The sequence below is a fragment of the Crocodylus siamensis genome, chromosome 9 (assembly GCF_052110815.1).
Source record: "Crocodylus siamensis isolate JL-2025a chromosome 9, ASM5211081v1, whole genome shotgun sequence".
In the NCBI taxonomy this organism is placed as follows: Eukaryota; Metazoa; Chordata; order Crocodylia; family Crocodylidae; genus Crocodylus; species Crocodylus siamensis.
Window position 1 is genome coordinate 9,104,387 of NC_143403.1, and position 27,816 is coordinate 9,132,202.

A 27,816-nucleotide genomic window follows, 5' to 3' on the forward strand; every position below is an offset into this window, starting at 1 on the left:
AAAAAAAAATTCACTGTATAAAAACTATTAAAACGTTTGTAAGAAATTGGAGACAGAGGAAAAAGAAGTGACATATTTGTGCAAAAGTCATTTTGCTTCTTTCCTTACCTAAGGAGAAAAACAGTACAGAATTACTTATTCAGCACTGATATTACTTGTAGGCTAGAGGAGAAAGCAGTATGACTGGAGATCAGTGTGAAGGGATAGACCGCACCTTTCAGAAACGAGCGAGTCAAGTTTAGAAAATAGTTCAAGAATGAAATCCCAAGTGATATTAGCACTTTTCAGAGTCCTGGCGATTCAGAATTTAAGTCAGTGGAAAGAAGCAACAATAACGACAAGCGTGTTGTAACTGGAAAAATCGAAAATCATAGCTTAAATATATATATATATATATATAGTACAACATACAACCCAACATCACTAGTGGGGATAATTGTATCCATGTGAACAATTTGCCTTGAAATTGTGGAAGGATTTGATATTGTAAACTGCTCGTATTGCTAACGGGTTCAAAAACATAGGAATTAATGTAAAAATTAGGAAATTAAGGCTAATCAGGGTATTCAGGCAGAACTATTGTATTTCATTCAAAATGTGGTAAACATATGGATTAAGCCGCCAATAAGACCATGAGGCAGAGAAAGTCTTTTGTGCTGTGGAAAAACAATTTTTTTTTTTTTACTTGTTCATAAAAAGAGAAAACTGCTTCGAGGACTGGCCCAGTTGGCAGTAAGCGTTATTCTGAAATGCAGTTTGACTGGTGATAATGGAAGAGCTTTCAGTCTACCTTCTTTATTTTAAAGAAGAATCAAGACAATTATATGCTGTACGTATTGCAAACAGTTGCATTTGACTGTGCATTTGAATCGTAATGTCGTAAAATGAATAGTACTTTTAAATACATTTTTAATTAATTTGGAATTATTAAGGGCTTTCTAGCTTCTCAGCTCCTTCTGAGGATCATTCATGCCCTGATCCAGCAATGCACATGCTTCTCTTTAAGCATATACACAATAACATTGCCTTCAGTGGTCTCTTCACATGTTAAAGTTAAGCCTATATTTTTTGCAATAGGATTTGGCCTGGCTCCTGCAAGGGGGGTGGGCTGGGCTGTGGGTTTAAGTTACCTTTGTATTCCACCAAACCTGGACCCAGGCTGCCTTTAGGTTTGTGCCTAGAATAAATACTGATAAGGGAAGAACTGCTGTAATACAAGCAAGCTGCCAACCGTTCTCAAGAATAGCTGAGGACCAAGGAGCATCTATAGAAGCCCTTGTACACCTCCTTTTCCTCATCGCAGCCCACTACGCTAATACCTTGGATTATTTTATTATAGTGCATTAGTCATATTATCTCAGGATCTCAGAGGCCTACTCATGGACCAAGGCACGGTTGTGCTGGGCACTGTACAAACACTGAACAAAAAGCCCGCGACTGGAAAAACTTACAATCCAAGTCTAAGAGATAGGACAACAGATGGCGAATGACAGATGGGAGAGAACACAGAAACATTAGTCAGCATGATAGGCAGAAGTCTGAGTGCGCTGCAGTGTTGACTGTGGTCGAGATTTTTGTAGGAAAAAGGAGAGTTTGAAGGAGGGATTTGAAGGCAGACGATGAGGTGGTGTTGTAGAGAAGTCCTCCCAAGTAGCAGCGGTAGCATGGGAGAAAGCACAGAAATGCATACTTGGTACTAAGTGGTCAGTGAAGGTCGGCACTTTGGGTTGGTTGGTGGCAGGAGCTCATGTCTCTATACAAAATGAAAGTTGAGCTGGACAGAAGACAGACCGTGAAGGGCCTCCAAACTGCTGGCAAGTAGTTTGCTTAGATTTGAAGCAACTGGAGCCAGTGTAAGGCCAGAGAGGGGGCTGATGTGGCTGAGTACATAGAGCCGGTGCCTGGAGAGTCTCTTATCCAGGAGGAGCACCATCCAGTCCGTAGACAGGCTGCTTGTAGCATATCTTTATGCAGGTGGAGTAGGGTAAAACTGTGCTAGTGTAGTGAAGAATTGGGATCAGTAAAATTGCCCAGAGTTTAAAAAAGCATTTAGCTCTTATAGGTGCACCAAAAAAAAGAGAGGGTCAGATTTTTAGCTGACTCTGAAGAAGCTCTCATTTCTGTTGGTACAGGTTTGCGCTCATGGTCATTGAAGATGCAGATGTTAGTATGCAGACACCTGAGATTTGTGGGCCCTGACAGGTAGTAACCTAACTACTGGTATTTCCCCCTGCAGTGCACTGCGGGCGGGTTTACTTGAGATGTGTTTTAGCCTAATTTAGTGCACATTACAGGCACACATCTACATGTACATGCCTTTTAAGTGCATTCAAAATGGCAAAATTAGGCTAATCACACCTAAATTTGATATCTGCAAGTGCAGGTATTAAGTTCAGACGTGATTAGTTAAAGCACATTGCTGCACGTGTAGGCATGACCCAGAGGCAGGTCACCCAGCTACTAGGGGCATATGGCAGGGTTGCAGGGACCTGGCACTAACTTTAGTGCCAAGTCCCTGCACGTGTAAACGCCTGCCAAAAAGTGCTTAATGCACATTAAAATTAGTTGTGCTTAAATGCACATGTAGACGCACCCCGTTGATCAAAAAATGTGGCTTATTTGCAGGCACAATAGCACAGGCTAATGCAAAAAAGTCTGCTGGCTTGCTGTCTTCAAGCATGTGAGCTAAAAAAAATTCCACTTCTGTTTTTGCTTCCCTGGGAATATTTATTTTTTCTCCCCTGAAGATGCTGCCTCAGCCTTACATAAATACCTGTAGAATTACTCGAATTGTTTGTTAATAGCTTGTGAGTTTGTGTACTTGCATCCCTCACTAACTCTAATTGCTACGATGTTGATTCTGACTGCATCGCACCAGAGCAGCCTAACAGATTCTCTGCTCTATTGCCCCATTAAATGAGGTGTTACTGTATTTGACTCAAACTCAGGAGAATCCCACTCTGGTTAGTAAAAAGCCTATCAGGGGCTGACCTAGCCAGTGACAAACTTCCTTTCATATCTCAAAGAAGTTCCCCAGAATATGAGATGTTAATTGTGCCAGGCATTAAGGATTAAATGGTCATGGCTTCGGGTTACTGGTGGGAACCGAAATCAGGATTAGGAAGGAAACTGGGCCATGCCCTCACAATGCTATTACCCCAGTTCTTGAATCTAAAAACCTTAGAAAACTCTTCCTTGGTGACCAATAAAAACTATTTTTAAGTGAAGACTGGGAAAGGAGTTGTCATTGTGCTACCATGGTTCAGACATCTTTCAGACATCTGAGGTCAGAGACAGGGGTCAAATTCTGCCCTGATTCCTTTCCTTTATTACGTTTTGTTTCTTTGTCAAGCCAGATCCTGATTTATGGTCTAAGAAGACCAGACACCGGGCTTTAGACTTTTGTACCCCAGGCACTGAAGAAAGTAAAGTACATTGCAAAAGCATGTTGTCCATGGGGAAAATGTAGAATATCAAAATAGAGGCCAAGTCCAACTTCAGTCTCCAAAGTAGGGGGTTACTTAGAACAAAATTGCTGCCTAGACCTTGTGGGGGCCATCTGCCCAGGGGTGACTTTCCATCCAGCTGGGGAGGAAGTGAAAGTTGCATTTCTGTGGCAAACCTGCCGAACGCAATGGGCATCAGCCACCCCCGTCTCTCAGTCTTGAAGGGAGGCTTGCCCAATCACTCGGCCTAGGCATCTGTAATATGCTCGCCACCGCTGCACTCTCCTTCTGCCTGACCCTAGAAGTGCAAAGTGGGAGAGATGAATGGGAGGGGAACAAAATCCCATAGCTCAAAATTATTACATGGTAGCACTTACTTAATAACCAATTATACTCGAGATTTACTAGTAGCTAAATTACATTTGTATTATAAGTAGAACCAGAATCAAATATTACAGACCAAAAGCAGAGCATCTTAGCATTTAATACTGTAAAAGACAAAGTAATCTAATGGACCCTAAATGTTAATGAGTGTAAAGATTTACGCTTTAATTGTATTTTCAAGTCATCTTGTTTTATAGAGTTCTTTTTATCTTTGTATATGGAAATCAACAGTGTGCTGCAATGTTATACTTAGGAGTAGAAGGGATGGCTTTAGGGGACCTATAATTATAGACAAGATCAGTTTATTACTTATAAATCCTTCAAAACATTTTAATTGAAATGAGCAGTGGACTTTAACTGACCTTGTCTGTGCATGGGAACTTCATACCAAATTAAGTTAAGGATGGGGGTATTAAGAGGAAGGTTTCTGTTTGTAAAACCAGCTAATGAATGTTATTAGGTTTGGAGGGTTTTTTTTTTTACTCTTACAGCCGATTAAAAGCATCAAATTATGACACATGAAATTATGTCTGATAGCGTCATTAACTAATGCTATTTCATCTAAGTCAAACATGTTCTGAGATACAGTCCTGCTCTGGGGTGGTATATGAGTTTAGCGTGTTAGGATATATATATATTTTTTTTTAGCATATAGAAATGATACAGACTTCCCAGAAACCCATTTACTGTGTTCACAAAATGCCTCTTCCAGGTTGTGTAACTGCTTCCAGATTCATAAGCTCGGTTACAGTTAGAGATGAATCTAACTCATATTACATTTGAAAAAATAAATGTGCACTAAAAGTAATTAAAGCATGTTGGTTCATGAATAATACACCATTTTACTACTATTTGCAGAGTATAATGAGACAAGCTACTAAATTGACAATGAATGCTCTATTATGTGATTGCCAACTGTTTTATAAGATATTGAACAGATTCATTTATTCTATCATTGTGTGCATTATCAAGCTATTGCTTTTTAATAAATTAATATCCCTTACGTCTCCGGAGTCTTTGTTTGAAATCTGGCTGAAGGCATAAATGAAATTAATTTTGTGGTCTGCGCTTAACTACTAGCGCTTGATGACTCACAAATAACGTGCCACAATTGGCAGCCCTTGCAGAACCAAATTTTTCTCGGTGGCACAAGTAGGACGATCGCCTCAGCCAGAAGCAGACCCGACATGCTAGAGGGGTGTGAAATACGTCATCCCGCTGTGAACTGGAAGTACTGAGATGGGGATTACTTTCCTACCAAATGCATTTAATTGTAAAGGACAAAGCTGCCCTTCAATAGCTTTCTGCCAGAAATTTTTGCCCCCGAATATATGCATCTCTGGCAGTTCTTCTTTATCACACCCTATCATTGCTTGTCATGCCTACCACCTCTTCCATGAGCATGCTGTAAATTGACCCTTTAATTGTTTAGCAGCCTAAATCTGGTGACACCATGCGTTGACTGCAAAGCAGCACTTAATCCCTGGTTGGGTGATAGTGTCATTAGGAAAGTAATGGGATTGTGGTGAAGAATCCCCAAGCTTGGCTTTATTAGAGCAGAGGCGTATCCCAGAGCTTGCAGTTCAGGATGGAAACAACACATGATGTCCGTACAGCATTGATGCTGCAGAGCTATTTTGCTAGATAGTAAACAACTTCTAATTGCAGGTGTTGACAGGACTCAGTGTGTTATAACTAACCTTGCTGCAATGTTATTATTTCTGAAAGGAGCCTTTCTCCATATTTTTAACAATAAGTCTGACAGGTGTCATATTAAAAACAGCACTTAATTCTAACACAACTATTCTCTCCCGGTGCCCACCCCGCTCCCTCCCCTCTCTGTGCCTTTTTGTTTTTGTGCCTCTGTAATGCATGAGTTTCTCCTGCTCACAGGAGATTAAAGGAGCAGCTTGGATGGAAAGAAAATGCCTCTCTGTTGTTTGTAGGCCAGGTGTACTGGAGACAGTATCATTTCCCATTTGCCTCTCTGCCCCAGCTATGTTGGCCTCACTCCTGAGGGCGGCAGGAATAAAGCCTTCTCTAGGATGAGAGGTAATTCAGTTTTCATTGAAGCTAAATTCAGCTTCCTTTTGAGCTGTGACCTACAATTCACGAGCAGCGTTCAGCAGGCTGAGTAGCTTTGTGATGCACGGCTGACTGTTGTCCACTAGAGACTGAGCCCAGGTCACTGAGAAGTTTACTCTGGATTTAAGTCAAAATGCTAAAACGCTGCTGTTCAGTCACTGCTGGTTCTGGGCTTTGCAGACAACTCCTTGCACATGTAAAATCCGGTATTGCTCAAAAAGCAAAGCTTTATGGGGTGCGGGAAGGGAATTGGGAGGCATACCATGCCTGGCCCCAGCCTCCCATTTGGTCCTTTCTTTTCAAGTAGGAACAGCACTTCATGCAGAACCAGCCTTAGAGGTGGGTGATGTGGGTGTCCGCCCAGGGCGCCATGGTCAGGGGGGTGCCAGATACCCCTCTACCCTGGCCGATCCCTGGCCCAAGCAAGAGCAACCGTGTGCCCAGCGCAGCAGGGGTTGGCTGAGCCTAGCAGTTGCCCCCCCCTCCACTCCCATGGGGTCCCCTCATATGCCCCTGGCTCAGAGCAGCACCCCTGCCCCCTCCCGTTGCCCCAAGATCCCAGTGTGGGGGGGTGGAAAGAGGCAGGAGGCAGGCTGGGGCAGCTCCACCACTTCCTGATTGACTGTCAACCTTCTGCTCTTCCTTCATACAAACTTTCTCTTTCTGACATCTGGCTCCACCCTGCGTGCCCATCTCAGCCTGGCCCAGCCCAGGCCACCCTGTCCTATGCTTTCTGGAGCATGGAGCAGCTACGTGCCCCGCTGCCCACCCTGCAGTGCTCCCTGCCCATGCAGCCTCAGCTCAGCCCTAGCCCCGCACCAGGGTCAGGCAGTGGCAGGAAGTGTCCCTGGCCTGCCACAGCAGCCCCCTCAGTGCAGCCCACCCCAGGAACCCACTGGGGAGCAACGTGGGGGAGAGGCAGCACCATCTGCCCACAGCTTGGGAGCTGGTGTCCCCGAGAGCGCTGTTCAGGAGGAGCCAAGCCGGGCAGCATAGCCAGGATGGCACCTTCTCCGGTCTTGCACCCCTGCCCACCCACCTGTACCTGCAGCAGTGTCACTGGTGGGGGGGAAGGGGGAGCACCAAAATAAAAGTTCACCTAAGTTACCATTATCCCTAAGGCCAGCTCTGACTTCATGTGTGTAGTGGCACACTGGATGCCTTCTGAGGTACGTGGCCCAAGGACACCTGAGCTAACTCAGAACAAGCTAGCAGCCCCAAATCATCCAAGTGTGCAGCTAAGCAGCAGGGTATATCTGCCTGGGTGGACCGCTTTGCTAATATGCTAAGTCTTTGGCTTTAGTACCCACACTCATTCATTCACAGGGTACAAAATATGGGGGAGCTCAGGCCCCCCCCCCCCCAAATTCCCTCCATAAGAGATGAGAGCCCCTGGCCCACCTCAATCCTTTCTGAGCAGCTCAGGCAGTGGCAGTGGCAGCTCCTTCCAGCTTCCAGCTGCTACCGCTGCAGACTGCCCCCCCCGGCCCCTCCCCAGGAGTCGGAGTGCAATTCAAACCCTGCTCATTCAGAGCTAGCTTGGTATATGTGCATGAAATCCTACCTCTCTGCTAGCCTCAGGTGCTGGCCATGTGCCCTCGGTTAGGTGCCTATGACAGACTGGAATTCACCAAACCTCTTTCTGGACATACACACATGCATTTTGCTAGGGTGGCCACTGATGCACCCCCAGAAAACAGGACATCCACTTGGTGGAGTGGGGGGAACCACTGGTCCCCCTCTGCCAATCATCAGTGAAGGACAGAGCTGCCACCTCCTTGGCCAATCGGCAGCGGTGGGGCCGTTGGGCCCCCTGGTTAATCAGCAGCAAGGGGTGGGGCCATCACAAAAAGGCCACCTCCCACCCTGGTCACTCAGAGCCCTGCTCCTCCTAGCTGTGCACTGCCCTATTTCTAGGCGTAGCTAATAGCATTGCGAGGACAAATGACTGACGTGCATTTCCACCAGTGAACTGAAAAACAGGACGTTTTGCGGTCCGTTCCTGGGCCAGGGGACAAAGGGTTTAAAAACAGGACGGTCCGGTACAAAACAGGACCAATGGCCACTCTACCTTTTGCACACAGGCCTTGCAGCGCCTAACTCTTACTCGATCTGGCCGTGAATGACGCGCTGTCGTATTTTCCCGTAAGTCAAGTGGAGATCATCGCATTCTTTACTACCCGCTATCATCTGCCCTTCCCGTTTTTTGGGAAAGGGGAAATCTCTTATTCCCTGTTGTACTGCACCTGGTGCAATGCATTTGGGGAGGCATCTCAGTAGGGGCATCTGGCTGCTATTGCTGCTAATAATTCAGGCGTTATCCAGCTAAGTCTTGCACTGATTTCCCGATCTGATTTGCACATCTGTAGTGGCAGGTTCTCAAAAGGCAGTACTACTGAACAAAAGCCAAGGGAAGCAGGGCTGGGTGTGAGGCATGGCTTTATAAATTGTACAAGGAACCTAATTTCAGCCACATTTACACCAGCCTATGCATGAGATAGTGGCATATAAGGTGCACAAGACTAAAAAGATCTAATGACAGCAGTACAAAAACAGTCAAAAGGTGCTAATCGCTTCAAAGGCAACTGCTGAATCTTACATTTAATTTTTATAGCTCTTTTACAAGAGTCGTGATTACCAACTAATATTCTCATCAAACAGTTGATAATCTGTTGTGTTTACCCCTTTTAACTGACAGATTTTTCAGGGATTTTTTTTTTAATTATTATTTCTTTTTTTTTATATAAGCAACTGCCCAGCAAATTGATAAGAGTCCTTTTTAATTAGATAGTGAAGTTGTATGGGTAATGTTCCATATAAAAGGTCTATAAAACACAGCAGAATTAATAAAATGACTGCTTCTCATTTAATTCAGGTTCTCCAAAGGGATCTGTACGTCTTGTTTTAGCTGGATTTAGCCTGATCTCCGGTACGTTCTTAACACTTTGCTGTGCCACCCAGCCATGAATTGATTAAAATCACATTCCTCACTTAAAACAGAGCCCAATTGGTAAGAGGATATTGTGTTTTAATCACGTTCTTTGCACAGCCCAAAAAAGCCTTGTGAATTGCTTGTATTATATGCAAACACTGCTCATGTTGACAGCTACCTCTGGATGACTCCATCAGTATACACTTTATCTCCAGCTGTCCAAGTAATTTTCCCTGGATTTCTCCCTTCTTTTTTCACTCCTCTCCACACAGATGGATTAGAGCAACAAACGGTTTACATGCTGCACATCATTAGCTATCCTCCCTCACTACCCAGCAGATAACAACTGGGCTCTATCATCAGGACATTCATAACACCTTGACACTTTTACAGCTACTCTGCTCTCTGCCAGAGCAATCTCCTCTTTTAAAGCATGGAGCTAATTCATGAAACACCAGTTGGAAAGCTCTCTGCAAAAGCAACCATCCTTATTTCTGATGCTATCCCCTTAAAACTAGAGCAACCCAGAAAAGCCGTCCACTAAAAATGCGGCGCGTATTGTTAAAAACAAAGGCGCTACTGTTTTGGAGACCATACCGTCTCCTATAGCTGCATGCTTTTTTTTGGTGTTATTTTTTATTCAAACTCCTGTAGAGAAGGACGGCAGCAGGCATCTATCCATCTGCCTGTCATATTTCAAATATTCCCATCGCTGTATAAGCCAGGCGCCCTGAGTGTCTGCCCTAAATGCTGATCTGTGGGAGAGTAACTGGAGTAATGCGTATGCACCCAGGCTGAGATTCAGACTGAGCAGTCTAATGCTGTTAGTATCCCCTTTCGGTCTCAGTGCCGTTGGACGTGGCAGTTGTCTCTCTCACAGGGACAAGGCTTGGTCGGCAAAGAAACGTAAGGGCCTCATCCAGTGCTTGTGTGCCTTCCTCCCACATTGGCTGCAGCAAAGTTTGTGGGGCAGGAGGGAAAGGAAAGAAGACAGTTTATTTTTCAGGTTCCGAATTAAGAGAGTCAGGGGAGGGTGAGAACAAAAGCACAGAGCTTTTTGAGGCCGCTGCTTGGCCAGTTAATTGGCACGGGGCCAGGGTAGTACAATAATGAGAATATAATAAATGCTCACCATTGTTAGGTGACAAAGATGAAGACAGGCAGGGAGGTGGGGGAGCAGTGGCCCCTAAGCCTCGATGACCAGACCCCTCCCTACTAAGTTAAATCACTTGTGTGAGCCCTGCTGCCATTGCGCTTGCCTGCAGCCTGCTATGTTTTGTGGTTGTCTCCTTGCATTTTTACAGTGGTGACTAGTTTCTGGGCTAGGGACAGACAGTACATAGAAACCGGTTTAAGTGATCAGAAACTGGTTTAAACCTGTAACAGAACAGATGTTCAGTGTACATAAACTGGTGGCTAAAACCAGTCTGAGATAAACCTGGTTGAATGTAGTATCACACTTAACTGATTTGGCTCAAACTGGTTTTATACACTGTCCCAGACCCCTTGCTGGTTTAAGTTAAACCAGACTCCCCCAGCATCCCAGCATGCTGTCTGGGCTGGGCGGGTCTGTATGTGCTTCTTACCTTCAGACTTAGGCCACTCAGATAATGTCCAAGTACCTAAGACACAGACAAGTGAGGGGGCAGAGCCACATAGTAGCTTACCATGCCAACTGGGGCACCAGATAGATAGAGATTTAATTTAATTTTCTGCAGGCTGGTTTTGGAGGTGGAAGGAATTATGGCTGGTTAATCACCTGTGCTGTTCTAGTCACAATGCTGGGTAGCTACGCGCAGCTCCCGAGGACAACTGCCTTTCACTTCGCCAACCAGCTGCTGCATGGAAAGAGGGCAGAAATTCAGCAGTGACTGAAATGAATCTTATTTGTAAAAATACCCATTTGGGCACTTTCAAGATGAAAAACCACAAGAATACTATTCTTATAAATAACTGGTGCTACTAATGTGCTTTACCATCTCAGAGCATCTTGGCTTCAAAATATTAGAGGAATTTTTTCTCAGCTTTCATTGTAGTTTGGAAGAGCTGATTTTTTAGAGAAAGTGCGTACAAAGTCAGACTTAAACCTAAGTAAAATACACACTTAAATCAGACAAGAAACCTGGAAAAGGGTCAACTTTTTGCAGGGCTTCCCAGATTCACAGTACAAACATTGCATTTAGTACCTTTACTTATACTACGCTTAAAAAAAAAATACATAAGGAGAAAGCCTAATTACTGCAGCTTAAATTCAGGCTGATGTGAAGGACATGTGCACAGTATGTATGGCTGGTAGACTGCTGTTCAAATTATGAATATATAATCCTGTCAAGATAAGTACAGAACATAAAATGGATAGGTAATTTTTTGCCAGTCAGAAATAATTATCAAGTCTAAAGCCACAAGCAAAACTAAAGGACAAAGTAAGATCTGTCCAGAATCTGTCCAGATATTGATCATTCCGGTGGTAAACTGGTTGGTAAAAGTGTGTTTAGCTTGAAAGGTCATGAGCTTAACAGCTGACAGGAAGTTATTCAGCCTTGACGTAGGTGAAATTATTGCAGTGGTGCTGGAAAGACTGTCTCAAATAAAATACCTACCTGGTCGCAGAATATGAGGATTTGTCTTCTCTGCTGTAAAAAAAACAACAAACCCCCAAAATTTGACCACTATGGTCATTTGGGCTGTTTTCATAGTTTCATAGTTGGGAGGGTTGCGAAGGACCCAAGTAGATCATCAAGTCCGACCCCCTGCCCTGGGCAGGAAAGCGTACTGGGGTCAAACGACCCCGGCAAGGTGATCGTCTGCCCTCCTTCTGAAGACCCCCAGGGTAGGAGCAAGCACCACTTCCCTTGGAAGCTGATTTCTGGGTGTCTCACTGTTGGGATATATAACTAGATTTCAGGTCCATCAGAGCAATAATCCTCCAAAACCACCACATAGTAGAGATAACACTAGCACCACAGATGGAAAATGCAATTCTGGTATTGACCTTACCGGCGCCAGGATTGTACCCTGGCTCTGGAGGACTACCTGCCGGCCCACTGGCTGGTGGCAAAGGAGTCTGCTCATGCACGTGTCTGAATACAGTGCAGAAATAAGACCCCACCTACTGCATGTAGAGTTGTGGGATTTAAAAGGGAATCGTTGATCTGAACAAGCAAGAACAGGAAGGAGGAAAGAAAACCTCATGTGACAAATCCTACAGCATGAGAGTAGGACGTATACTAGCTGTTGGCCTCTTGGTGGCCCCGGACTAAGAAGACAAACAGCTCAGTAAAACAGCAGCACATTTTTTTTTATCCCTTTCTCTATGTATTTTAATGGATGTGAATTAAAAATGTCTATCAATACTAGCATGCGTTTGAAGAAAGCCAAAATTATAGGCATCACCAAAATTACAATTTTGCCAACATGATAGGTAACATCACCTGTTTTCCATTATTCGGTACTTTTTTTTCTTTTGCTGATACAAGATCAGTCAAGGTTTCAGAGTCTGCTGTTCCATTAGACTTGTATGGCTTGAGTATTTAACTAACTTTAATGAATACTGGAATCAATCAACCGTGGGGTAACACTTGGAGATATCGATTCAGGTAAATCAGGTGAAAAAAATATAAACTGGTCAATAAATGAAGCTGATCAATTGCAAATGTACCAAAATTTACACCAAAATACAAAGCAACTTTCGAAGCCACTGGTTTAGACTCACCTAGGACATGAACCATGTATCAGAATAAAATGGGGTTTTTTTCTTTTAACTCATTCTGCATTTCTAATCCCACTGGCCTTTTCTTTCTGTGTGGCTATCAAGCTGTGCGCGCGTGCATATGTGTATACAAAATTATTTTGACAAACTCTGCTACAGAAACAAATATTCTGCTACTCTGCACCAAGTGAGCGCCTCTATTTGGAGGAAGAGAGGAAATTTTGTTTTATGTGGCTATTTCAGCACAGCATAGAGAGGAACAAAAATGGTGCAGGCTTTGACTGGGAGAAAATGTCAACATTAAAATTCTGGATACAGTAGCATAGTAGCGCATCAATAAGCATTTGGTAACCAGCTACAGGCATAAGTGTCAAATGAACTTGGTAAGCTGAGCAAACTCAGAAGCACTGCCATAGCAATGAAAGCTACAGCTATCTGCAAGATTAAAAATGCTTTCACTTTTTAAAACCCAAAATGAACAATGAAGAAGGCAAAAACAGATAGTCTTTGAAGGAAAGCAATCTTGCTAAATACCAAATTCTCATAAAAGCGTACCATACTGCAGCACTTAGAAATGACAGCATGTGCAGTATTGGGTATTAATGTCTGCCTAAATGGAGCATAAGGCCCAAGGCCTTAGGAAGAATATAGTGCTCCCAGCAGTGTTTAATTACTCTGCATATCTAACCTAGAAATGGTATCCTGGGCTGCAGTGTTTCTCTGTCGTCTTAGATCCATTAATATTCATGTATTAGATTAATCCTTTTTTATTTTTTGCTACGAAAAGAAAACCCAGTGCAACTCTTGGGGCAGTTGAACAGGTGGTAAGTGCCGTTTAGTTTCTAGGCTGTCTAAACTTCAACTAGTCTGTCTTTTTGAGCCTGGTTTTGATCCCACCTTAACTTTCCCTTGCACTGACAATGTTCAGGCATGATATCATTTCAGCGTGGAAATTTTGAAGGAAAGCGGTGAAGGTATTGGGAGGTATGAAGGATTAAAGGGAAAAAAAAGGGGATCTCCCATTGGCCTGGATGAGGATCCGTGTCTTTCATAATCTGGGGGGAGGGCACCGAGAGAATTACTTACTTCTTGAAATGTCTGTGCAGATGTTATAAACACTGCACTGGCTGTACTGGGAATGTCATGCCAGCAGTCAAATATCAAGCAGGAGAAGTTATTAGTGGCTGAGGGATAATGGACGGAGGTGACAGGGTGGCTGGTGAACTGGCCCGGGTCTCGTCCTTGGCAAGGATGGATTTGTTTGCCCCACGTAGGACCAACTCTGGTGGTTGGCGCAGGGATCTCAGGACAATGGCTCCACCGTTCACACCCAACATCTGTTTGGAAGAACTGAATATCGTAGACAGTCCCATCATAGCCAGTCTCGGGGATTTTGGCCAGCCTCAGCATGCGCCCGCAAGAGAGATGGGCGTTTCTGTGCAAGCCTGAAAAGTTTGCCGCCTGCACCCTGACTGCCTTTACATACCAGCTAAAAAGAAAAGCACTCAGAACAAACTGAATCGTACATGTGTATTATTATTTATTATTACCATCATCATTATTAAAACTGGCATGCGTTATATGGGGAGGGCACTATGGCTATTTATTTCTGATGAGTACGTTGCTGGATTTGAACATGCACTCAGCAGCTAATCAAACTAAGCCACTTCCTGAATCTCAATGAAGAATATCTGTTGTCAATAAATCATAAACAGCAACAGAGCAAAATAAGGCGCTATTAAAAATCTTTATTTCTTTTTTCTTTACAGAAAACAATGCTGGAATGCTGATGGCTTCGGACAACGTTCTGGCATGAAGACAGCTATAAAGCACAAACACACATAAATGAACTTGGAAAGAAACCAGAAAAAAAAAAACAGCGTTTTCATGACATCAACAAGAAGCTCTTTATTTTTCCTCAAGTTTTCTTTTCTAAAAAAAAAAAAAAAATGGAACTAAAACATTTGCAGCAATGAGACAAACTTTCTCTTCAGGTGACAATATTCAAGCATGTTCTTTTACTAAATTTAAATTGAAAGGAAAAAAAAAAGCTGAACAGGATACAGTATCAGGAGAACTGAGAAACTGTGAACCTTTAAAGACCTTTAAAAAACAAAAAACTTCTTAAAACTGTGAACCAAGACATGGATGGAATAACATTTAAACCCCTGATTACACCCTTGTGTGTTCTTAAGGAGAAAACACCATCTTTCCTACCCCTGCGGTATTTAGGGAATGGTTTACAACATATCTTTTATTATAATCTTTTAAGGAAAACCTGCAATATTTAACTAGCAGTGACTCTGCCATTTCTGTTTGGATGTCTTCTTGCACCTTCTTTTTCTAGACAGCGCAGTTATGTTTGTAGCTAGCGGCCAAGGGCAGGAAAGCTTTCCTTCCTCCTTCCTCCCATTTGTATTTGCCACACCCGGTAAAAAAATTTTTAGGGAAATGCATAAGTGGAGCTATCATGATCAATGCATAACAGCTAACCGCGAATAATTACCAAAATAGAAAGGAAATCCCGTATCGGGCTATATTTTTAGCCATTCATTAAAGCAGCAAAAATATTCTCAGAATTGCTGTTCTAAAATAACATAAAAGATGCTTCCTTGGGTTACACTTTGAACAGGCTATAATCAAAAGAAAGAGAACCAAGACTAACTAAGCCCCAGAAAGCGATATTGTCCCTTTAACCCACAGTATTCCCCATTTCCCATTGGTACTTAACATTTTTCACTATGTTGTGACTGCTATTATTTCATTTAACACTGGTTAATCTGTATCTGAGGTATATGGAAACCCTCTAGATGATAAGATTGGAAAGGTTCCAGTGTTGGCAGTTTTCTAGTGTGCACATACTCTGTGTGTTTTGATCCTTACAGGAGCTCCCTGTTATTTGGACTGCCTGCCAATTCGTTCTTGGATCAGTCTCTCGCTTAGCTCCCACAAGGCTGCAGCCGTCACTTCGTTCTGGGCCTCTTGTGATGGCAAGCAGCGACAGCAGTTGTTGAAGTACAGTCCTCCCAGGCCCTCCAGCTCTGGAGCAGTGGCACAGTAGACAGTTGTGGCAGCTCCTTGTTGCTAGAATTGAAAAAAAAAAAGGGATATATATATATTATAGTTGTAATTTTGACTGTGGTCCTGTGAAACCATGCGTCTTATTAAAATATCAATAAAAAGCATTGCAGCTGACAGTTCACTTACAGTATGACAATGTTAAGGCTAGCACATGACTTTCTGGAAGCTCATTTTAATGCACCTTGATAACGATGTATTCATCTCTCAAAGCAAAACCAAAATGCATCGATCCAAATCCTGGTTCGTCTTTGCTCAGAAAATACTTCAACTTCTGCAAGTATCTTGCCTGAGTTAATACCATCGAAATTACCCAGCTGATATTATTACACAAGGGGGGGAAAAAAAGGAAAACACTGCTTTACGTGTTTTCCTTTACAATGCAGAAAATACTGACCAAACGCCTTGATTTCCACGATTTCCTAACCTTGATAAGCAATGCAGACTGATGTTTTATTTTTATTTTTTTAAACCTCTTGTACAAAATTAACCCCGGGCACTTCAGTTAAAGCCTATCATGTAAAGTGCAGTTGGGAGCTGTGCCAAAACTGTCTATATATCTTTGATCAACAACCTTACTGTGGCAGTTGTCACCACTGCCATGTCAAAATGTTTCTCTGCTTCATGCGGCAAGTGAAGTTCTTGATTTGCGGAGACTCAAGGCTTTGCAGCAGTTTTGCTACCCTTTAAGACCTACTTGCGGAAACTAACAGATCTGTAAGAAATACAGCGGATAGATCAGAGCTGTGCCGGTGACTTTTGTCATCCAAAATCTAAGCGCAAAGAAGCCGAATGGATCACGTTTGAATTCTGTGATGGAAATTAGAATAATAAGGGCCCTCAACGTTTTGGAGCTCATGCAGATGTGATGTGGGAGCATCTCACTCAGATTGACAAACCTCTGTCAAAAAAGCTGTAGAGAGAAAAGACAAAGCTTTGCTTTGCAAGCTGTAATTAAAAACATAATAGGAATTCAAAGCAAGACATCGTGCATGCAGCTCTAATTTAAAACTGATACTGTTTATCTGGCATCTTATGATCACGTATGCATACTAGTCCTTTTTGTGGTACCTAATTATAATCTGATAGGAATCAGAACAAAAAGAGACTGCCGAGTATGATAGAAAAGGTAACCAAAGAGACAGTAGATGGTACCACAAGAAGATGCGTTCATGGGGAGTAGGAATGGGCTTTAATCTCTAAAGTTTTCCTTCAAATTATTTTCTTCTCAGATCCAGTAATTATAATCATGACACCTAAGGATGAACCAGGAGTTGAGTGAATGGGGACCAAAGAGAGTTACCTAACATTGTCATCTTCCAGTGTCAAATCTGTCTAAAAAGCCTAAATCATCTTCAAGATGGGCTTTCTATTTGTTCTTAACTTACACAACATGCTAAAAAAAAGCAGGGGGGTATTAGCTAGCAGGACCCACATTTTTCTCTTAAGATGGGAATAAGTCAATAACGATGAACACTGTGACTTAGAAATGTTCTCCCATGGCAACCTAATCCTGGGACAAAACCAAATGGGCTAGTATTAAGTATTTTAAGAAACATACAGCTCTTACCAAACCAAAAGATCTTTTTTAAAAGTTAATGTGCTAAATAGTAATGCTTTTATTAAACCAAATAATCTATTAAAATACTCCTATGAAATAATCTTATATATTACAGTAGTACCTATAGAAATGAAATGGGGTTCTATAGAAATTACATTCAAAATCCATATTATTTAGGAGAGAATGGCAGATTTTCTATAGACTGATTGAACCATCAGAGAGTTTCACTGCATGGATATGATCGATCTGTCGTGTATAGAGGATGGTCCAAAAGACTTAACAAAAGGTTATAATCTTTTTGTATTCAGTTCTATAGGACTTTTTTCCTAAATGAAAAATAAAACTAATGTGATGAAAGAAAAAGACTAGTTACTATGCTATTACTGAAAAGCTGCATTATGGTCAACTTAGATTCAGGTGTGCTTCAATCAGAACTCAGCTAATTCACAAAATGGAAGATTTAAAAAACCCCCTAAAACCCAACAACTTTGAGATAAGCCAAATTCTATTACTTTTCAGTGAAAACCTCGGTAATTAATAGCAGCCAAATAACCCATAATAAAACTGAGGGAGCCCGGGCACACGCAGAGAAGTCAGAGAAGTCACTGGGAGTCTCTCCTGTGTGTCCGCTGGGATATTTGTTTAAAAGATGAAAGAATGTATCAGGGGAAGACTGAAATATTTTATCATTTAAAGCTGCCTCTGTTCCTTTGAGAATGCCACATGAGCAACGTGCCATTTGCTTTTGGGTCAAGTGCTACTTTACCTACTTCTAAACACTTCACTCATTGTGTTGGCTGTTTTGGAGGAAAGAGCACAGCAGCTTTTTCTTTGCAAGCAAAGAACTCTTTTTTTTTTTTATCCTTAAGAAGGGAAATGGAAATCATATTTATCCCACAAAAGCTGACAGTGTGGTGGGTGAAGCTAAGCATACTGAGCACTCAGCATCATCAGAGCAGTGCACAAACATTAACTAATTAAACCTCTGGTACTCCCTAGAACTAGGTCAGTATTGTCCCCATTTCATCAGATGGAAAAACTGAGAGAAAGAAGTTAAGGCCCAGCTCCTCAGAGGTACTGAGGCATTTAACTCATTAACAAGTAGGAGGTACACACAGCAAGACATTTGATAATTTAGGAGTATGTCATTTGCCCAAGGCCACATGGAGAAATGTGGTCAAGAAAAGTGAATGGCTCTTAGTTGCATCTATAGACCATTGGCCCGTGCTGCCTCATTGCAGTGAGAAGGCCATGTAGGGACTAAGCACGATTTTAGTTCCTATTGGAAACTCAAATGCTTGAGGAAAATCTGGAATACAGATCCAAACTGTCTACAAATGCATCGGGGGGGGGGGGCGGTCAGCAGGGAATTGGGGATACTCTGTTTACCAGGGCACCCCTCGGTGTTACTAGAAATAATGGCCACAAACTAAGGGAGAGTAGATTTAGATTGGATATCAGGAAGCAATTCTTTACGGTGAGGGTTGCCAACATATGGTGCTCTTTCCTGCCTAGATCAGGGGGTCGGACTCCATGATCTGCAAGGTCCCTTCCAACCCTAGAAATCTATGAACAGATCCCAACACTACCATGACTAAGATGAGAGGATACTGTTTCTCAGCAAACAGAATTCATCCCTTATCAACACAATCGTTGGAGTGACATCTTTATATGGTAAGATATTATGACAGTTTAGTAACAAGTTTTAATTTTTTTACTCATCAGCTTTGCAGTTCACGTATCATCAGCACAAGACAACAGGATGTTAGGGAGTCTAATTAGTAAACAATCCCAGGCTGTTGATACGAGATGAAACATTCTTAAAATGACAAAAAGAGCACTTTAATCACCACCGAATGACTTTCAATGCCAAACCGTTTTGTGCCATGTCAGTACGTAATTTGAAAAAGATTAAAGAGCTCTATAAAAGAATTAACATTAACAACTTTGTTAAAAAAAGTCTGAAACAATGAGCTTGGCAGTTGTCAAAAACGCTCCATGACCTGTGCTGATAAAAAAGCAAAACATGCTTATAAAAAGTGAGAAAGCTCTGGGAAACCCGAACATTTTCTTTCTAAGGCTGTGAGTTGGATGTTGTGGTACTAATCGCTGAAGCTGGGGTCACCCATCTTTAACCTGTAACAAAGGCAGTGAGTTAGAATGATGAATCCACGGGATAAAGAATTTCTGAGAAGCCCAACTGAATCTTTAATCATGCCTGAATGCCATTTCCGATCCAGTCAAACATCTGAAAGCTGCCAGGCAAGAGCCAGGCTATCAATCTTTATAGTGTATGCAAAATTACCCAGGAATCTTGTTTTGGATTAAGTTAAAGAGTGTCTTGGTAATAAGGGTTCATCATTCTCTTTTGCAAATCATTTGTCAGATTTGCAGTACAATCTTAAACTACTGCAGAGTGGGATTTATAAAGCAGTTGCTGTTTATTTATAGTTGAGGCTCAAAGATCTAAATTATCCTTCCTTCCAAAATCCTTTGTTGGGATGAAAATGTTAAGTAGCAACTAGTTTATAGCCATTTATTTCCTAACTGCGAGCTATCAATTTGTAGCTGTTGGCGCTGAATGCAAAATGAATATTGAATATCTTAATGGTAAAGGAAAAGGGATCCTTTGATATGCAGTATATGGTAAAAACCTCATTAATATATGTAGCGCATCCATTAGTATTCTAAGATACTATTTATGTTCCTGATAAGAAAACATATTATATACAGTTAATGTTTAGTTTTCAATTTGTCTGGTTTCACCTGCATGTTTCTTTTCTAAAATTAGATTCCTGTTCTGCAGCAGATTTAAATATGAAGTATATAAATAATAGAAACAAAGCCATAACTTATCCGTATATTCATCAACTACAAATGAACAGGAACCATTCTAAACAACAGTAAATGCATACACATAGCACTAAACAGTGCCAATCAGGGGAGCTGGAAGAGGACTTATTTTTTTAATGAACAATTAAGGTTCACTGGATTGGTTATAAAAGGAGTATAAGGTCAAGTGTGGCATTCTGCATTTTGAATGATGGAGAATGGAAACAGGTGAATTCAGCATGACAGAAGAAGCAAATATTTGTGATGAGATCCCAACTCAAAGCAAGCAGGCCTGGTAAAATGCAAAGGCCAGTGCTTCCTTAAACCTCTTCCAGCTTTTCTTGTTATTCAGCTCAGGTCTATTAGGCAAAGCAAACACTTTCCCTGTGCAAAAACAGCAGATTAATACAACAGCATTGTGAACATGCACTTAGACTGGAATAATTTATTATACAGCAGTGAAGGAGATGAGGTAATAAGAACATATTCCACATCATGGGATAAATGGCAGTCTCCACGCCCCCTCTATGCCTCCACATAACAGTCTTACAATGGGCTTTAAATCCACTCGGTTGGAAAGTGGAAACACAACGTTTTGAGTGCATCTGTTGGCCTCAGCAATGCACAATTACTGATTCTCTATGAAAAATCTAGCTTGCAAAGCCTTGTTGGAAAAGAGCTTGTAAGGAAATCACCTGCCCATTTTCAAAGGCAGCTTCTAAAACTGTTTCTTGCAGCTTGCTATGCCTAGGGCTATAGTCTCATCTGGCGCAGAGAAGCACAGCTCCACTAACTTCAGTGGAGTTATGCAGATCTGTGGGAGCCGAGGATCTGGCCATGTTAGGCATATGAAAATCGAGTCCAGCTACATGTAGGCTTGTAGCAGCACACGCCATCCGGCTGCAGCAAAGCTTGCATCAGAGAGTAAACTTTTGAGATGGCCACTTCAGAGTCCATGGTCTGGCTTCTACTGTCTGATAAAACTGGGCTGGAATCACAAAATGTCCTAGCAATTCCTAGCGTAGAATAGAAACTAGTACAAGCCCGGGCGGGCACTTGTACATCGCTGCCTCCTCGCCGGATTCAGTCGCAGCCTTCAGGATTCCCCAGTGCCCTGAAAAAGTGCTGGGGCCCAACCCTGAGAACCTCCTGACGCCAGGGAGAGCTTAGGACCCTCATCTCATCTCAGCAGAGAAGACGCTTTGGCTGTATTTCTCATGCTATAACTCAGAATAATTGTGGATGGCCACCGCTTGTACAACATCGGGGTGGGGGGAGGATGTAGTCGTATAAAGGTGCAGTATCAGACCTGCTTATTTCCTTCTCTATTTCTCTTGCTCTGCGCACTCCAAGCAGGCACTCTCATCTTACACGCCGAAGATGCATTATTCCATAATAAGAAAAAGGGATGCCCTGATTATTTATTCAGCAGAGAAATGCAAATTTGAGACTTGGTTAGTGTGGGTAAATCCAGTAAACTGAAATCCAATCTCAGGTCCGAAAAAAAAAAAAAAGGACTTTAGAGCTACCAGATATGATCCAATAAGCGACCTGATTCACTTGACTCAAGGTGCCACCTAAACATAAGTGCCACCAAAAAAACCCAAACTGAAGTGACTCAGTAATAACAACCTTTTCAAAGGTCTTGGTGAACCACATCAAAACCAGAGAAATGGCTGCAATCTCTATTTCCTCAAAAATCTCCCATTTAAATTATTGAGTCACTTAAAAGATAAGACAGCACCTAAACTCAGATCTGTCAGATCGGCTTATTTTCATCCCAGTCTATTTCTTTTCAACAATATTTGGCTACTGAGGCTTACAACTATGACTTCTCTGATCTGTTTTCTAGTTGGTCTCATCTTGTAACTTTTCTCATAGTTATTAAGACCTTACACACAGAGACTACTCTTTACATACATTATAAAAGATAAATGCTCCCTATGACTCGAGTAGGAAAACTACAGAAGTTCACAAAAGAGGATTTGTTTTCAACTGCTGAAGCATTAAGGCCTAGTGATTATTTCACTAGTATTCAAGTCTCGGTAGTTATATTTAAGCTATATTCTGGGTATTAGCATTGCAGAAGAAAACAGTTTCACTGTAATAATAAATGTGGATAATGCAGAGTACTGTTTGTGTGAAGCAGCAGTCAGTAAGCACTCAATAATGACAATGAAAGTGTTTGAAAAAGATGTACTTTCAACGTCTGGAGTGTCAAAGGAGGAAGGCCTTCACATACTCCACAGAAAATACAGCACAGACCTGAGAGTCAGAAAACTGGCTTGTATTCCTGATTTCGACCCCAACTCACTATGTGAACTTTGGCAAGTCACATAACCTCCGCGTACCTCAGTTTCCCTGTCTGTGTAAGTGGGAAGAGTACTGTTACTTACCCACCTCACAGGGCTGTTGTGAGGATTAATTCATGTCTGTAAAGTGTTTTGAGATCTTTGGATGAAAGGCACTATATAAGTGTAAAGTGTTATAATATAAAGCGAAACATTATTAAAATGCTTAGAAGATGTAGAACCAGGTTGGCAAAATAGCTGATAAAAATGTATAATGAACTTTTTTATTAGACATATATTTCTTTATTGTGTAACCCATGCTCTTCAATGTATGAAATCCGAAATCTTCCGCAACATCGGGCCCTATTCTGATCTTACTTTCTCTCCCCGTGCATTTTGGAGGGAGAAAAAGCTTAGCAAAACATTCCCCCATACCGGTTTGGGATGTCCTTTGAGAAATGTATCCGTTTAAAGGTAGGTCTGTGTTCCCAAAAGTTGATACTAGAAGAGAGACCAACACCGACAAGGACATTAGATGGGTTCATTTCTCCAGCACCTTAGCACACATTACAAGAGGCCAGAACTGCACAGGGCATGTGAAGAGATACCTATAGCAAGTTACCTGCTTCCTAAACTAAAGCGTGTATCCTCCCTTCTTTCTACTGAAGTGCATTACCACTATCTGAAAACTGCTTTGAAACAGATTTAGAGCCACACTGGGCTGAAAACATAGTTAGGAAGCAGACAACTTTACTTTGCGCAGCCAGCATTGGCATGGCAGCAAAAGAGCACTCTGTAGTTTGCTGACCTCAGCATTTGTAGAAGGTTCACTTATGGGCTCTCCCAAATTTGTCTTCCCCCTATCTATGCACCTGTCTTATGTTTTTAAAATAATTACTCCAGCACAATCACAACTGTGAACATTGTGTGTAAATTGTGCAAATTGCTACTACCAGCAATGGTTCCCCTCAAATGTCTTCTGCTCTATGACAACGCCGAGCGATAATGTACTGCATGCTGTTCCCCATGCTTGTGGACTTGGGAGTTATTCTAGCAGTGTTCAGGTCATTCTGTTTTAGAGGCAGAGTGATCTTAGGTTGATTCTGTTGCGTTGATATTCAAAGTGCACCCCTTGTTTTGTTTCCTCGATACTGGCCATTGGGACTAGGAGCAAAGAGCATCAAGGAGCCGGCATTTTTTACACCAAAAGTAGCAATATCAGAAGTAGATCATGTTGATACTGGTCTGTCACTCACCATCTAAGCATTTGTAATCTACCTCTATGTAATATGCAGAAAACACCTTGTCTGGCTCCTTTAAGTGGTCAAAAGTAGGAATTCCCACGAGTCTGATGCAGATCAAACTAAAGCTCATACGCAGCCAAATCAGGCACAGATACTAATGGACAAACATATATTTGACACACGGGGCTGAATACCTTCTTGACAACAAGCAGAACCTGCCATAAAGAAACTTTACTTGTTGTTGTTGCTGCTCTATAGAATACCTTCAGATTAGGGTCCACTGATGCTCAAATGTGCATGAATGAGACTCTGTTGGCACATGGTTTCAATTATTAACTTACGTTGACTTGAAATGTTTTACGTTTTTGCTGTACCTAACTTTAATTATATATATATACACACACACACACACACTTTATATAAATGTACGTATACATACAGTACTGTATATGCTGTACATATTTATATAGCTTTTTAATACTACTACTAGTGAGAATTAAGACCTTTTTCATATATGGTATTGCAAAGACTCTCATTGCAGTACGAAGAAACTTGCAGTTGGTTTCCTCCCTTATTTCTTATGGAATAATTTTAGACTGAATTTGATTTTAGCTGGGAAGGAAAAAACAAACAGTAGAAGGCTTTTTTGAGCAAGTGACCTTTCAGGGCAAACATCTAATAAGCTGTTTGTTTAGGTTTTAAAACTAAGGACTGATTTTTCATCTGATGATATACAAATATAAACAGCTCGGCACTAAAATGCATTAAAAAAAACACAGGGTGTTATGATGGGGACATATCATAGTAAGAAATTAACTACTAACTCTGTCTTCCAGAAACTAATTAAGGGAATGTATTTTGCAATAATACAGATCTAGTAAACAGGCCTCCAATGTCTAGGCTTAGAGCTATAAGCCAGGCACTCCTGTATTATGTATGTGTGATTTTCTTAGATAGCCTGCTGTAAAGTGAGCCCTGTTAGTGCATCTTTCAGGCTCAAAGACACTGGCCTTGTTAATATTTCATTTAGTACATACTGTAGAGTCTCATTTATATTACTTCTATAATTAATGGTGATAGCTTAGGCACTGCCTTTACAAGGAGAGATCCCTGTATGTTGGTCGATGGATAATGAAAAACAATAGATATTTCATTCACCAGCAGCTTGTTGCTAGTTAGTAGGAAATTATCGTGTGTACTGTTGCTTTAATTGCCAGGGTAAATAATGCTGCCGCTGTGTTAGTGAACATTTTAAAGCACTTGATGCAAATAGACTAGAAACAAAACAAAAAAAAAAATTACCTTTATTATGCTATACCTTAGCATAGAGAGTTAAAAAGGTATGTCTTAAAACATTTGCGTTCTATCATGCAAATATATCTTAATATGCATGTGCTGACTATTCAACTACTGTATTTTAGGAAATACAATTATGCTGCCTTTCTCTTCTCCTGTGTAGACTGTAAATAACTGTAGATCTTCCTCTTGTTTTCCTATGTAAATATATGTAAATACTAACAAGCTATGCATGCTGATATTCTAGGCAATTTCAGGTACTTTTATAATCTGAAGGCATGTACTTGAACTGGTTTGTTAAAAAAAAAAAATTAACTCTCTCAAACTCTTTAAAGCTTACTAGAAATTAAAGATTTCTTACTAGACTGGTACCTTCAGTCTCAGTCGTTTCTTTGTTTAATGTTTTCCTTCGTTGTCGAGGTCACCCATCAAGCACCAGTATTGAGGGGGCCCGATTTGGGACTTTTTTCTTTAATGCATTCACTCTTGACGTCTCTCTCTCTCGAGCAGAAGACCTGTCCCACTGAAGTTAAACGCAAATCCTATTTCAAAGACTTAACCCAGGCCACGTACAGACGTCCAGTTTCCACTGGGAGAATTGTTAAGTTCCTGATACAGGAAACAGGCGGGTGCTTTGCCATGCTTCTCCATCCAGTTGGCTGCTGGGCACCAGGTAGAAATTTTCCACCACCGGCACTAAGCGCTTGTATGCAGCCGTGCTTTCTAGCCCCTTTATGGGCCCTTTGCAGAGAGGAAGATTTTTACCCTTTCTGCTCCGATCTCTTTTTTTGCCTAAATTGTTTCTATATTTCATTTTCCCCAAGTACCTGCTTCATCAAATAAAGATGCACGGTCTGTAGTGGGCAGGATTTACTTTAAGGACACATACTCCATCAATCTCTTAGAGGACCTTTGCACCCTTTGTCAGAACCACTGCTTTTTGGCTGTGCTAGCAAGGTAGCCTTGCTGCAGACTGTCATGCTTTCCTGTTGGAACATAGCCCTTATGTTTCCTCCTTAGTGTGTTTATGACTTTGATAGACTGTGAAAATAATTTGATAAATGGCTTGATAAATTCCCCATCTCTTTCCTTCATTGCTCTAACACTGTTTGTGGGAGCCTTTCAATTGGACGAGTGTGAACAAAAATGAAATTACCTAAGCTTATAAATCAAGTCATATTCTACATACAAATCCTGCTGCAAGGTTTCAGTTTAGTGCGCGCGCTCTCTCTCTCTTTTAGAAATAGATGCATATGTAGGGAGGAAAACCTGTGTATTCCTGAGTATGGTGGTATGAGGGAGAAAAGTCTTGAATAATATTACCTACAGAAACCAAATACAATGGCAACTTTGCAATTGAAAGAAAACAGCTTTCATGTTCGAAGACGCTTTTGCCAGAATGAGGATATAAGAATAAGCACATTAATTGACAGTATCTTTGTGACTTTTTAAGTTCCTCAAACTTAACTTGATGTCTCGGGAAGATCTTCTCAGCCCCTGAAGACTCTTTTAAGATGAGTGTTGAAAAAGCTCAGTTGACATGGGCGTGATGTTCAAGTGCAAGCTATACGATTCTTTAATAGAGGGTGTAGAAATGGTTCATAGAATTATTATCTTTCTACAGACAAAACCCATTACCTTCACACTAGGAGGGAAAAGCTAGTTTTTAACTTATATAAAATGGAATCAATTATCGATATCTTTGCATGGTTTCTTGGCTCTGCTGGGTAACAGTACAACAGAGCCTTTGTTATGCTCTCAGCAGTGCTAGATACACACAGTGATTTGGCAAAAGGACGGCTTCCTGTGCTGGGGTTCTTGTTACACCTTTCATTTATATAAAATAAAATTGGCAACGGAAAAAAATAAGTAGCTAAGATTTATATGCAAGGCCTGCCCCTGAATGTCAAGAGGGGAAAAAAAAAAGGAATTAAGTTTTTTAGGTTGTTCTCACGGGTACTGCGACTTTAAAGTGCATCTCTACTCAAACTGCAGCTACCAGTGCAAAAAAGGTCGGCTGAATTCAGCGGAAGGCAGGCAAAAGCAGAAGATCAAGGGATCCAGCTGTCTCTTGGCAAAGGACTGTTCTGGCAACTTCTGCCTTACCCCCCTCGCAACGTCATGGCCTGAGCCAGGCTTCAGGAGGTAAAAGAGGCCCAGTGGCTTCCCACATATCTTAACATTTCCAGAAGAGGAAAGTGACAGCCTACTGGTGGCTTTCCCAAGTGGCATAGACTGCCATGCACGTGCAGTTTGCCCTACTTGGGTTTATTCAAAATTAAAGGCTTCATGTCTTTCACAGACACTTCTCAACTTACTGTATATATTCCTTGGCAGAGAAATCAATACTGCAAAAATTCTCCTCTGTGTCTACGTATGCCCATATGGGTGTGTGTATATGGATGGATACACACATACACATTTCATACATATTAATAACATACATAGCCTAGAATTTGATACTGGCACTCAGGGTGAACATATTCATTATTAGACTCCTATTAGTTTATCCCATTCCTGGGATCTGCTTCTGTAAAGCACATAATGATAAATGGCACATTTGCAAATTATCTTCTGAGTGCTGATGAGAAATCAGCAATCCGCATGTTACTGTGACTTTGAATGAGTATACTTCACTGCAAGTCTAGTTTGCTGAAATGTCTGCCAGATGAGTGCATTAGTATATTAGGAATCTAATAAATTGACTAACAAGCATTTGATGAAAAATAGCTGTAACATCCGTTACAGTTATCTTCCCAGCCAACAAGGCAACGCAGTTTTGGATTTTGAAGACAAAGATGCCCTGACAAGAGAGACGTTGCATTTTTCTCAGTGACAACTGCATCTTTCCTAAACCCTCAGCAAAACACATCGTTTACGGTTGATTTAAACTTTTCTCTGCAAGACTGATGGGAGGTTGCTGCATTAGCTGTCTCACTGTAGTCTTATTGAGTCCTG

The 27,816-nt window shown here is 41.6% G+C and overlaps 2 protein-coding genes across 4 annotated transcripts in view; one reads left to right on the plus strand and one right to left on the minus strand.

Moving 5' to 3' along the window:
• The window catches only part of MAF (MAF bZIP transcription factor), a 237,877-nt gene extending 223,416 nt beyond the window's left edge, over positions 1-14,461 (plus strand). The window contains exon 3 of the mRNA XM_090063750.1: positions 14,326-14,461. The gene's annotated coding sequence lies outside the window, so the exon portion shown is untranslated. The remainder of the gene's footprint in view (positions 1-14,325) is intronic.
• Positions 14,462-15,364: 903 nt separating this feature from the next.
• Positions 15,365-27,816, minus strand: part of WWOX (WW domain containing oxidoreductase) — a 688,154-nt gene continuing 675,702 nt past the window's right edge. For 2 of the 3 annotated variants that reach the window (XM_090063746.1, XM_090063745.1), the window contains one exon: positions 15,365-15,640. In XM_090063746.1, the coding sequence (XP_089919872.1) occupies positions 15,452-15,640 (189 nt within the window). In that variant the 3' untranslated portion in view covers positions 15,365-15,451. The remainder of the gene's footprint in view (positions 15,641-27,816) is intronic. The other variant, XM_090063748.1, reaches the window with a different exon arrangement.